This window comes from Lolium perenne, chromosome 4 (assembly GCF_019359855.2).
Source record: "Lolium perenne isolate Kyuss_39 chromosome 4, Kyuss_2.0, whole genome shotgun sequence".
Lineage (NCBI taxonomy): Eukaryota > Viridiplantae > Streptophyta > Magnoliopsida > Poales > Poaceae > Lolium > Lolium perenne.
The window spans coordinates 175,893,516-175,906,682 of record NC_067247.2 but is presented as its reverse complement, the minus strand read 5'-3'; the positions used below and the strand labels follow the sequence as shown (position 1 = coordinate 175,906,682).

The 13,167-nt window shown below is 40.4% G+C and overlaps 1 protein-coding gene across 1 annotated transcript; it reads left to right on the top strand.

Moving 5' to 3' along the window:
- The first annotated feature begins 664 nt into the window (after positions 1-664).
- LOC127294607 (uncharacterized) lies at positions 665-9,577 on the top strand. The gene is made up of 18 exons (XM_051324462.2): positions 665-880; positions 1,282-1,345; positions 1,971-2,064; positions 2,144-2,252; positions 2,334-2,372; positions 3,244-3,327; positions 3,426-3,487; positions 4,333-4,435; positions 5,160-5,309; positions 6,056-6,124; positions 6,206-6,262; positions 6,335-6,595; positions 7,450-7,521; positions 7,600-7,701; positions 8,415-8,482; positions 8,590-8,793; positions 8,898-8,991; positions 9,078-9,577. The coding sequence occupies exons 2-18, from the start codon at positions 1,285-1,287 to the stop codon at positions 9,369-9,371; spliced, it is 1,923 nt and encodes a 640-aa protein (XP_051180422.1). The 5' UTR covers positions 665-880; positions 1,282-1,284; the 3' UTR covers positions 9,372-9,577.
- Positions 9,578-13,167: the final 3,590 nt, after the last annotated feature.

The following is a 13,167-nucleotide window of genomic DNA, read 5'->3' as shown; positions in this document are numbered from 1 at the left end:
AAATACAGACACTCTGAACTAAAACACTGACATGTTTTTGAGAGATGAAACACTAGCATTTATTTAGTATAGATAGGAGAGAGTAACTTTTTAGTTGTATAGTAACTTTTTGACACGAAAAACCATGAACTTGGAAGCATATGCTCCGGCTACCTGAGAAGGGTTTTAAAATATTAAAAATACCTGGACTCAAATTTTGTGCGTATCCACGAAAAATTGATAATTTTTATGTTCAGAGTATAAAGAAAACGTTTTGCGAAAGGTTTTTTAAGCACGGAAAATTGTCTTTTTGCGCTTGACACAAAAAAATGCCGATTTTTTGCACATCAAACTACCACTGTGTTTATTTATTTATTTATTTGCGAAACACACCATCACCCTGTTAATCACATGGTACTTTAGAGTTGCAACAACAATCTGAGTCCAAGAATTAATCTGTGGTTGGATGGTTAGGAGGATATAGTGGCACCTCCAGTTCAACAGAGTTTAAATCTCGGATTTAACATTTTAATGTCTTATAAAGACGAAATATTCTTCAGTGGAAGGCGATGTTTCAATCTCAACACTCGCTGAATCAGATCTTCGGCGCAGTATATGCGAGGTCTTTTTGATTGTATATACTGTATTCTGGAAGAAAAAAACCATCTGATTCAAGGTTAATTATCACTCTCTTTGTCCCCTCCCGAGGGTCCCGAGACCTGACCTAGCAAGGCGCCTGATAGTCTACGACCGTGCCCTGCATCTGCCGCCGTGCTCGTCCCTTTACCCTCACCGCCGGCGCCTCAAGCCCACGCCGCCCCCTCCCCCACCATCACCCACGCCGCGCCTCTCACGCGTCGACGGCATCGCCCTTCCTCCTCGTCAGGACATCGATTTTGAGGTACGAGGTTATTTTTATCCACCGATTAGCTCAATCCCAGTGGGTTCGTGAACCTGTTAATTTCCCTAGCAATTGCTCAGCTCAGCACACCTCGAAACTGTTACCCTGTTGCGCCTTTCGTCACAAAAATGAACAATTTGATTTGGCATGCCCCATAGGCAACAGTCGTTCCCACCATCCAACTATTTGTTCCCTTGTACACCAGTTAGTACGACATGTCCTGCAATCGGCCGTTAATCTGAGTTACTGCAACGAAGATGTTTTGGCACATAGAGTCGTCTCAAATAGATGTTGTATTAGCTATTTAGAACATTTTTTTATATGTATGGAAACCAAGATATCAATTCAGTTGCATTTTCTTGTTCAAGAACATTGGTCGTATCTTATCTGTTTTCCTGTAGAAAATGGAAGGCAAGGCACATGATATTGAAGTATTAACTCGTCGAGTTGAAGAACTCCAGAGAGGTAATCACTTGCATCCCAGTATACAATATTATCATCCGTTCATTTATTTTTTCGGTGATAACCCTATCAGACTGCTAGTCTGCCATGCCAACCAAAGTACTTCTAATTGGATAAAGCCTGCAGATTAGTTTGGCTACATTAGTTTCTCTGTGTGAGTAGTTCAATATCAGAGCCCTCACTTAGCCATTTTCTGAATGAGGTACCCATTAAGGAGGAATTGTAGTCGTTCCTGGCTTCCTTCAATAGTTACTTGAAGATATAAAAGCAGATAGTCCACACACTGTTCCTTCAGTTATGTGTACTCTGTCATAACTTATAAGCTCTCACATATTTGAGTGGATAAATTTTTGAACGACATGCTATTTTTTTCTTGTATATTTAATTAAGGGTGACCTTGAGTATGTGTGATGTACAACTCTCGGTATATGTTACTAGCCTTCGGAGGTTTTAATGGAAGATCAATGCGCCTGTTTTCTCATACTTCAGACTGTTATCCTCTTGAATGAAGACAGCAACCATGTTCTGTTTTCTGAAAGCTGCTTGTGCAGACTGGCTGTTTAGGAAATATTCTCGTATTTTTTGGCTTAGCGCTACGCTTATTGATTAAGTACTTTTTGTTTGGCAGAACGTGATGAACTGAGAAAAGATATTGAGCAATTATGTATGCAACAATCTGGCCCCGGATATGTTTCTGTCGCAACTCGAATGCTTTCACAGAGGTGCTTCCATATGTTCTGCTCACGTTTCACTGTTTTCAATGTATTAAAAGTAAAATCAATACTTTATTTGACTATCCAGGGCAACAGCTCTGGAGCAGGATATTGAGAGCCTTCAGAAGAAGTTAGGTGGATGCTTAAGAGAGAACCATAATTTGCAAGAGGAGCTTGCTGAGGCTTATCGAGTTAAGGTGTGTTTCTTCCTATCTGCACTATTGTTTATTTCTGCATTTTGTTCTCTTCTTCTAATGATTGTATCACTTAAATTTCAGAGCCAGCTTGCTGATTTATATGGTGCTGAGCTGTCAAAGGTCCATACTTTGGCTTGTACAATTGGCTGTTATTTTTTTAGAATGTTGTGACTTCTGCTGACCAGTATGATCTGTTCAGTGGCAAATATTTTTATTCGGGTCCTGTATTATCTGCGTGCAAGAAGTGTAGGGAGTGAGTCCCTTGACCTTAAAAGATGGAAATGCATTCTATACTCGCTTATAGCAGACCCCACATATCTCCAGACAGTGCAGGACTGAGCAGCTAACTCATCAGCTAAATCCCAAAGGGCCCCAAAACAAAACCAAATAGTAATTGTGCTTATTTAAAGTCTGTAGCCTGAAAATGAAACAATGTTTCAGGCCTGCTAGGGAAATTAGAGTCTTGGTTGGACTTCTTTAGGCTGGTCATAGGGGTAAGTATCATGTAGTAGTATCATGCATATGATACTTGTGTATGATACTATCTCTATAGTGGTTAGTATCATGAAGTAGTATCATAGTTATGCTATATTTATTGCTTTTTAGAATCTCAATGCAAATTTGTGCACAAGATTTGTTTGGCATTAACTTTTCTCGTGACATGCGCTATGATACAGTATCCACCTATGTTACTCTAATCTCCTCTCTCCTCCTTAATTAGCTGCCACATCAGCATTTTTGTGGGACCAATGTGCATGATACTAGCTATGATACTAGCACTATGGCTAGCCTTAGATAAGTAACGACTTTGCTTAACTTTAATTTCACTTCAGTTAACTTGAGATGGAAGTTGAAGGCCTCATTTTCTTACTTAAAACTTGATATTTTGCGAAATTAAGGTCGCTAGTTCTTTAATCTCCTAAAGTTCCGTGTGCATGCAATCTAGCTGTTGTTGAGAATTGAGATGACCAATCCTGTAACACTAATGCAGACCAAGGAGCTAGAGCAGCAAGTGAGGTTTTTCCAGAGCAGCGTTGCTAAAGCATTCGCTGAACGAGATAATTCATTGTTGGAGGTTCTTTTCGATTTACTTGTAAGTCAATTATGTATCTAGAGATATAATGTTATGTACATGACATTTTCTCCTTTGTTGGGAAATATTGAAATTGGTAGTGTGAGAAAGCAAAGGAGCGAGAAGAAGCAAGGTTAAAAATGTCTGCTGTCTTTGAGGAAAGGTAATGCCACTCATTCCGTATTTCGCTCATCTGTAACTGTTCTCTGGTAGATAAGACACAATTGTTTTACTTTAAGGAAGACAAGTGTTGATCTGTCATTTCACCTAGTCCCCTAGAGGAAGAATATAATGAAAACTGACTGGTATGAAATGAGTTTAAGATCTTGACAAACAATTGGTATTGCCGGGCTTCTTTGCTGCTACTTAAATTGTTCTTAACTTATAGTGAAGTTGCGAGTCAAAATTTCTGCTGTCCATCTTGAATAAGATATAGACATGCCTTACCATAAAAATTTAGTGACACAGGTTTCTGCACATTTTATAGAAAGAGAAACTTAAAGATCTCTTATGCTTATTGTTTAACCATCTGGTATGTTCACAGTTACTAGCTTAATACCAGTGCTTTTCTACGGATGAATGATAAATCATCTATGGAGAGACATTGTTTTAATTAGCATCCATATGCTTTGCTTTGTATACATGCGATAGTAATACGAAACTAAAACTGACATTAATTACCATACACACGGCTTTCCTTGTATACATGGGCTGAGAAGGTAAACAGTTATGAGCACAGAGACATTTTTCCATAATTAGTTAAAAGTGCGACACCAGATACCACCAACTCCCTTAGTAGTAAAGATATCGTTAGGGTGGTGACTGCATAACTTATTCATTATGTATTTGTTTAGTTTCTCAGGTCCCAACTAGTTACTCTATTCTGGGGATATTTCACACTTATTTTGCATTGTATTTATCTGAGTATCTCACATTCAACAATGGAATGGACAATGTGATTTGCCTTAAGTATCAGTAAGTGTAAAGTTCATGCTTGTTAATTGGCAGGACGAAAGAATATCAATCTGCAATGGAAGATCAGAAACGGTTGAATGATGTCTTGCAAATGGAGTTGACAGAATTAAAAGCACATACCGAATCTTCCTTGAATGTAAGCAACTAAGCATGCTTTTTTATTTTTTCATTGCCAACATAAAATTTGTGTAGGGTCACCTGACAGGATTTAAAGGGATCCTTTTGCATACTGAAAAATTGCCGGATATTAGTTGACAGAACTAAAAGAGCATACTGAATTTCTCATTGAATGTATCAAACTATCAATGCTTGCGTTACTGTGCCCACAATGATTATCTGGTAATTTGTCTCTGTTCAACCAATGATTTACAGGGATAATTTTGCCACTGTAAGCCCGTATGTTTTGTTTTTTCCATTGTGCATTTGGTTTCTGCCACTGTACATTTCGTTTTTGACAGTGCCATATCACTGAAATATAGTCCCAAAGAGAGAATGAAAAAACGAAATACAAAAAACGGCTTCTGTCAAACAACTAGAATAATATCAGGATTTAATGACTCATTCCTTTTCTTCCTCTCCAACTTTCTAATGTAAATTGAACCAATCATGATTATTATACTATGAAAATGGACTCCTGAGTGTAAAATAAAATTCTTATCCTACTGCATTTTGTTCTGATCTATGTGGCTGTATATACCTAGAAATCTACACCTAATATATTTTAAATCCAAAATGCAGTTGCGGTCTGCCCTCTTTCATGCTGATTTGGTCATTACCAAATTCCAATCATTTGTAACACTAAGTATATATCAGAGTTGATCTTTTCTTGGTGGGGAATTTTATGTTTGATTCTCTTTCAGGTTATTCTAAAATTCTATGAAGTTCGTTGCAGAGAATGTGAATGCCCTTCAAACATTAGTTTTGAAGAGAAATGTTCAATTCTGTTAGATGATTCAGCTGAGAATTGGAGTTTCAGCTCAGATGGAGAAACCTCAACTTCGAAGTACATTGTAAACTTAAAGCACTTTATCCATGAGAGATAGTAATTCAGTTGCAAATTGATATGCTTTAATTTTTAACTGATCTTGCAAGTTAAGCATATTTAACACGTAATTATAATTTTTATAATGCACTGTTGTAGGATACGTTTGTGCAAATAAGTTTATTTTGTGAACCTAAGGAGTAAGGAATGCAAAAGATAGGAATATGATGAAACTTTACTGTCAGTTACCTTGTTTTTTAAATACTAATAAGCGGCAGTTATATTCTTAACTTTCACTTTGTCATATAAACTACAGCATCTTACTTGGATACAGAAATTACAAACTATCAGCATGCCTGATGGTTGGTTCTCAAGATTGTAGTGTTAATACTCTAATGTTCTATTTGTAAGTTTGAGTCTGCTGGAGATGTTCATGCCCTCTTTGACTAAATCAAGCAACGCAATCTCAGATATGCAACAAGACTTGACCATAAAAGTTCTCGTTTGCAAAATAAGATACTCTACCATAATTTGGAAGCCCCCACTAGCTACATTACTATGTTTAAATTGCTGGAATGTGCCAAAGCATTGTTTATACTTGATCAGTTAATCACTTAATCTTAGCACGACATTTTGATTGAGCAAGATTTATTACTACAGAAATCGACAACACTAGGCTTTTATTCTTCGTTCCAAGGAAGGCACTCATGAAACCCCTTTTCGTTACTTTATAGTTTCTAGCTTTATTTTTCTTGACTGATCTTCTTTATGTAGGCATCTCTAGAAGAGGAGAACGAGTCTCTTAAAGCTAAAATAGTTAAATTGCAAAGCAATCTAAGAATGGTAAGACAAGTTCATCTGTAGAAGAAAAGCATAATCTTTTGATCATCCTGGCTGAGAGATCTGGTTCATTTGTATGTCCAGGGGTTTGAAATTGAACAACATTTGCAAAGAAATGCACGTGCATTAGAAAAGAAACAGGTATGTAATTTGAAGTATTACATCGTTCTTTCTGACGGCATCTTAATGGGTGTAGCTCACTTCGGAATGCAGGCACTCAATGATGATCTTATGAGAAATGGACTGTCAGCTCTTAAGAATGTATATACAAATCAAAGGGTTGAAATTATGAAAATATTGGAAGAAGAATCACTTCAGTTGAGCACTGTTGTTAATCAGATTCAAGACAAATTAACTCAAATTCGCATCCATGCTGAGAACATTGGTAATCCTGTTGGAGAGATGCAATGCTGTGACAGTAGCTGTAAAGATGTGCATGTTACTACGGATATCGGCCCTGACACCAGCCCTAAGGTTTGTTCATCAAGAATTGAACTTTCTGAAGTGTCACATGTATGCTGAACCTCTTTCTTGATCTAGATTTCTGCTCACGAGTTACAATGTCAGTAGTGTAGAAATTGACAAACCTCTTAATACAGTAAAATATTCTATTTAGTAATTTTATTTGTAGATAACTACATGCCACTGCAAAATTTTGGAAGTAACAAACTGCATTTCTGGAAGTAAGTAGTAAGATTCCTTTGAGCTCTTTGGCAAACAGTATTTAGTACTAGTTGGAGCCTTGGGAGTATAAATCATTTGGGCATGCAAGATGCTCGAGGTTGCACAAGGTCTGCAGTTAAGCTACACCTTATGTTACTCAACAGCTCTAGTTATTCACCTCTAAGTTTGTACCAAGCAGAAGAAAACAAGAAAAAATACAGATTGTTTTTATAAATGCTTTTCCAAATAATGTGGAGACAGCCAGTGGAATAAATATATCATAAAAACTCACCGATTAAGAAATATTAAAGTAGTTGAATAAGAAATATTAAAATAGTCGATTAAGAAATTTTAAGATAGCAATCATGATTGATTTAGGATTTAGATCCTAAGAAAATATGTAAAGTTTTTTTTGCGGGGGAAGAAAATAGGTAAAGTTAAAACCTTGATTGCAAAAACCAAGTGAAAAACAATAATATACCCAAGGATGGCACACCTATATTATATTTACATCAGATCCATCATTTATCTTGAGTAAGCATGATACCATATCCTTGATTTCTTTGGATAGGTACTTAGGCAGTTCCTCAGTGTGTTCCCTCTTTTTCTGAAGAAAACGATTTTCTTCACAGATAATGACTTAACTGTTGTTACATATGTTGTAGGATGATGTTCCTGCAGGTCGTTCTGCAACATTTGATGATTCGAAATGGCTTGCTCAAGCTTTGCAGGAGAAGGTACAACCCCACTATGGTGCTTTTTTCTGTTTTTGATCCTCTTGAGTCAACCTAACATTATGTTGATATCTACTACAGATGGAGGCACTTATGCTTTTCTCACAGGAACAAGAACGATACCTGCTAGAAAGCCAGAAGAATCAAGCTATTATAGAGGACCTTCAGAAGAACTTATCTCAAGTAGTACTCCCTAAATTTTTTGTGCTCTTATTTCAGTTACTATCTTTACAGTCTGATGAATATTGAATTATGCCGAGTGTTTCGTAGAAGATAGTACATACCAGTCCAATTTTGCTCCTAGAAGCAGTATTTTTTTTTTTGGAAAAGCAAAATTAGATGTGAGACTGTTGTAGTCAAATCCCGCAAGGTGCCCTTGTAGAACCTGACCCGGTGTTCAATATGGGAATAAGTGAAAGGATGGACAACTGTAAGAGCTAGGGCCATGATGCTTGTGAAGCCATGTTTGTCATAGTCTAACTAGTTGTAGATGCCCAATGGTGTTTTGGATTTAACTATGGGTTCAGTGGCACACACACAGACGCATGGCTAGTTCATATAGGTGGCAAGGACTACACCATTAGCACTGGTTGACAAGATAACTAGGATGGTCTATGGAACTCTGTTCAACGCCTTTAGTGCATCACATTCTTTGAGCTAGAGCAAAAACATTAAGAATTTTGTAATTAAAGCTCCAGCAGACATTAGGGACTTTATGGAGGTAGGGATTGAGCTGGATTTGGACAGGCCCTTCTGTTGTTTTGTTTTTCTCTTTCATAGGATCTTAGAAACTTCTTGTTACTGTACATACATACTAGAGCCTGCAGCATTTCTCTAAAAAGGAGCCTGCAATGATGGATGCACATCTCGTAACTTGCTTCACCTGTTCTATACAGGTTAAAGATGAAAAGGTGAAGGCCCTCATGGAATTAGCAAAACTGAAAGAAACATATCTCCTGAAATGGTAAGCTTTCTGTGCAGCAAATCATCATACCAGATCATTTTTTGTGATATTACTTAACCTGATTAGATTTTTCTTGGGTGTGAAACTGTATATTTTTTCTGATACAGCAAATCTACAGCTATTGATGGTCATGGTACTGTTGACACTCCGAAAATCACTTCTGCGCATGACCAACAAGGGATGCTGAAGAATATTCTTAACAGAACATCTCTGAGACAGTGGATAAAAAAAGAGAACAGTAATACTGGGCACGGGAGCGCAGATGGAAATGGTCGTACAGTTTCTAAAGAGTGCTCATTAGATCTTGCTAGGTTAGTTGATAAAAAGTCCCTTGCCCTTTCAACTATTTGTAGTTATATGCTTCTCTGTACAAGTAATTTAGTTCTGTGTTGGTCTTTGTTTCACCACATGACAGGATAAAAGTTGAAAATGCTACCCTTTTGGAAAGTATTGCTACTATGGAACGTCTCACTTCTTTGGTTCATAGGCTGCATAATGTGCTTATGAAGGTAACACCCTATTTTTATTGCATTGTTATTTTCAGCACTAATAGGTGATACCCAATTTTTTGTAACCTTAAATCAATCTTGCTCAGGTATATGATGATATCAAATCCGATAGTTGTTTGGAGAGTACTTATGAAGCATTGAACAGTCTTATAACTGAAGCAAACCTTATGAAGACAGCTCTTGGTGTCGTTCTTCCGGTAAGCTGGTCAGGGGATTCATCAGGTGCTATCACTTCTGATAATCTGCATGATTCATCTGACTCACCAAAATCGTCGAAGTCCGAAAAAGCGGACCCCCTCAGTTCGGCGAGCATGGAGATGGTGGAGCTACTTATATTAGCTGCTGATATTGTTAAAGAGAGCTTTATGTTGAAGAGATAAGTGAAGATGTAAGCACCGTCTGGTTCTCCATTCCTCTGATTGACAGCATACAATTTAATCCTGAGAGAAAATTGCTTGGTGGGTATACTTGAATTGATTTCTTAGTGTGCACTGGTAGATGTTGTAAATATGGGGGAATGGGAAACGCCTGTAAAATGTTTGTGAATTTGGGCTTTGCTCACTGCAGCTTTAGTTGTTCAACCTGATGGTTTTGCATGTCAGAGGCATGATGGGTAACGATGATAGGGCAGTCTCGTTTGCAGCGTGTGTGCTGCCTGCACCATTGTTTTTTGATGCCTTGAACCAGATGTCTGTAGCTACGGGTGGCATCGCATTGGCCCTTCTGTGGACAGATTTTTTAATTTTTTTATAAAGGAATATATTAACGTTGTGAAGATACCAATTACATCTAGACTTTGCAACAACATCATATCCTAACGATAGTACGGATGCACACAGACGAAAAAAGATGAAGCCAAAAAAAAAGAAAAGTTCGGCTTTAATGTTTCAGTTCTTACAGTAACAACACAAATATTACCGGGACAACACATGAAGTTCATATTCTCAAAAAAACGAGGTCTCTAAGAAGACAGATAAACTGCGTTTTACAAAAAGATAAGGACATGTGTTATGGCCACCTGGTGAAGGAAATCCGGAGGCCGGTGGATTTTCATCTTATCATGCTCAAGAAATTAAGAGTATGTCAAATTAAGAGTATGTCTAATAGATTCTTTAAAATAGTCAAACCCGTAAAATAACTGCCGAAATACAGGGTAGGGTTCTACCCGGCCGTCTAGCAGACCCCGTAAATCAGCCTCCATTATCGAATTTTCCCAGTTTTGGCTACAGGGCGGCTCTTCGCCCCCTACTTGTGCGGGGTGAGAAGGGAAATAGAGGGCCAAACCAGTATTCTCCCCTCCACTACGCGCGAAGGGTTTCAACGAAACCCAACCGCCGCCGACGACGCCCGATCTCCTCCGCCCCGCCCTTCCCGGCAACGATGGGGCCGGATCTCGCTGCCATGGATCCCCCGCAAGGCCCGCCGACCGCCGGCGGTGCACCACCTTCGGCCGCGGTGGTTGATGTCCCCGTCGGAGGTCCGCCAAACGCCGGCGACGTGTCGGCCATGATCTCCGCCACCATCCCGTCGAAGAGGAAGAGGTTCCTGAAGCAGTTCTTCGAAGCCCCTGCGGCGGCCGCAGCTCCACCGGTTGTGACTGCTGCAGCTGCCAAGAAGGGGGGAAGGATGAAGACGAAGGCGGCCGGGCCGAGGGGTGCCCCGCAGTCCAAGGTGAAGACAAAGGCAGTCAGCCGCATCGGCCTCGCGCCTCCACCGCCATCCAAGGCCATGGCCCCTCCTCCCTCCGTTCCGTCCGCGGCGACGCTCGCGCCGCCGCCACCCTCCATGGACGTAGACAAGGTGTTCGATGTTGAGTCCACAACATCGTACATGGACATGCTCAACGATTCCGCGGTGGACTTGGACACCGACATCGGTGCGTTCGATGGGGAGGACAATGTCGAAGGGATTGATGATGATGATGAGGAGGGTGAGGGTGACGAAGCGAACGATGACGCGGAGGTGGTTGAGGTTGATCCGGCTGCCGGTTCTTCCGCGACGCCGAAGCCGCGCACCTCAAACTACACCGAGATTGAAGACACGACCTTGGTCCGTGCTTGGAGTAGGGTGGGGATGGATGCGTGCACCGGAATGGACCAAGACGGCAAGCGCTATTGGTAGCGCATCGAGGATCTCTACCACCAGATGAAGCCTCACACCAAGAGTATGGCCGACAGATCCTACCGCTCCCTTGAAGGCCGGTGGAACATCATCAAACCAGTTTGTTCTCGTTGGAGTGCTGCCATGGACCAAGTGGCCGACAACCCCCCTAGTGGATGCGTGCTGGATGACTATGTAAGTTTTCCAAGTTTGTTGCTATCCATACTATGTGTTGATGATGTGCAAATATCACATTAATATTATTGTTGTGCAGCCAAAGTATGCTCAACTGAGGTACAAAGACATGGCCGGTTCCAAGAACAAGGAATTTCAGCCCCAACATTGCTTTTCCTTGCTTTAACATCTTCCTAAGTGGAAGTTGAGGGACAATGAACCAAAGTGCAAGAAGGAAGCACTGCTCACCATGGATGATGAAGGGGAGTACATGAGTGCGAGAAACAAAGGCAAGCCCGAGGGCTCCAAGAAAGCCAAGGAGAGGATGAAAGTAGAAGGCGAAGCAGCTAGCTTCAAAGAGAAGTTGGATCAATTTATGAAGTCCAAGGAGGCATTGACTATGAAGACATTGGAGACCAAGCTCCTCATCACCGAGAAGAAGAAGGAGGTGAAGCTTGGCATGGTGGAAGCAAGGCGAGAAGATGCCAAGGTGAAGGCCGAACTGAAATCGAGGATGATCGCACTCAAAGAAGCCAAGGCGATGAAGGAGCTCTTGGCCGAGGAGAGGGAGATCATGATGATGCGCACCGTGGATATGGACGAGGATCAGCTGGCGTGGTGGAAGGAGACCAAGGCGGACATCATGGCGAGGAAGATGCTCGCGCGTCAAGCTCGTGATGCAAGTGTTGTTGGTGCGTCGACTCCTCGAGGCGAGTCTCCGGCGAGTGGTGGCGGCGCTGGCGATGGACTCGTTGATGATTGATCGCATTGATGCTATTGGTGGTGGCAACATTTTGGGAACCTCCGTGACTTGAACATTGGCTATGATCGCGTTAATAGCGTTGTGGTGTAAAAATTATGAATTATGCATCATATGTTTTGGACTACTATGTTTGATCTGAAATTGTTGTCTGAAATTGTTATCTAAAACCCTGTTTTGAGCGGTTGGAAACTCGTCCGAGCTAGCAGATCCTGTATCCCCACCCCGTAAAACAGAATAGGTGGGGATACAGGGTCTGCTAGCTCGGGCGAGTTTTCGACCGGTGGAAAGTAAATACAGGACCCTCTACTCGCGTTTTACGGAGCAGAAAAATAAAGATCTGTTAGACATGCTCCAAGCCCAGTTTACCGTATTGTAAGACTCTCAGTCCCTCACCAGACTCCCCATTTTCTCCAATCTCTGGTTTACAGGACGCACCGTCCACACAAAGAGAAGAAGCTGCTAGGCCGTTCAAGAACACTTGGAGTCGTCGAGCAGCAAGCATGCCAAAGCCTGTGTAATACCCTGTTGCTGTCGGAGGTTGCCGGAGCGTGAGGAGGACGATACCGTCGCTTGTGGAGAGCGGCCACCAGAGAGATAGGAGAACGAGAGAGACGAACGGGAGCAACCCGATTTCAGTTCAGTTCTTCGATGATGGGTGAATCCTATTTGACGCATCACGCATTGGTTAGCGTCGCTACCCGTAGCTCTCCCCTTCATAACGATCTGAAATGGGCTGGCCCAAATTTCCTTTGGTTTTTCCGGTTTAGAAACCTTCTAGATTGTTCTGGTTGGTTCCGTTCCGTTCTGTTTGTCTTTTTTTGTTTTCCTTTTTCTTCCTTTTTTTTTTCTGGTTTCTGTTTTCCCAGTTTATTTTACTCCTTGTTTTCATTTTATTTTTTCCTTTTTTAGTTTACTATTATTTTCTTTTCAACAAAAGATGAACATTTATATAATTTTTTTTTTCGAATTTAGTTTTTTTTTTGGATTTGAACAATTTTTTAATATGAACATTTTCAAATTTTGAGTATTTTTCGAAATCTGAGCATTTCTGAATTGTGAACAATTTTGATTTTGTGAACATTTTAAAATCTGAATATTTTTGTATTTGAACAATTTTCGATTTGAACAATTTTTTTTCA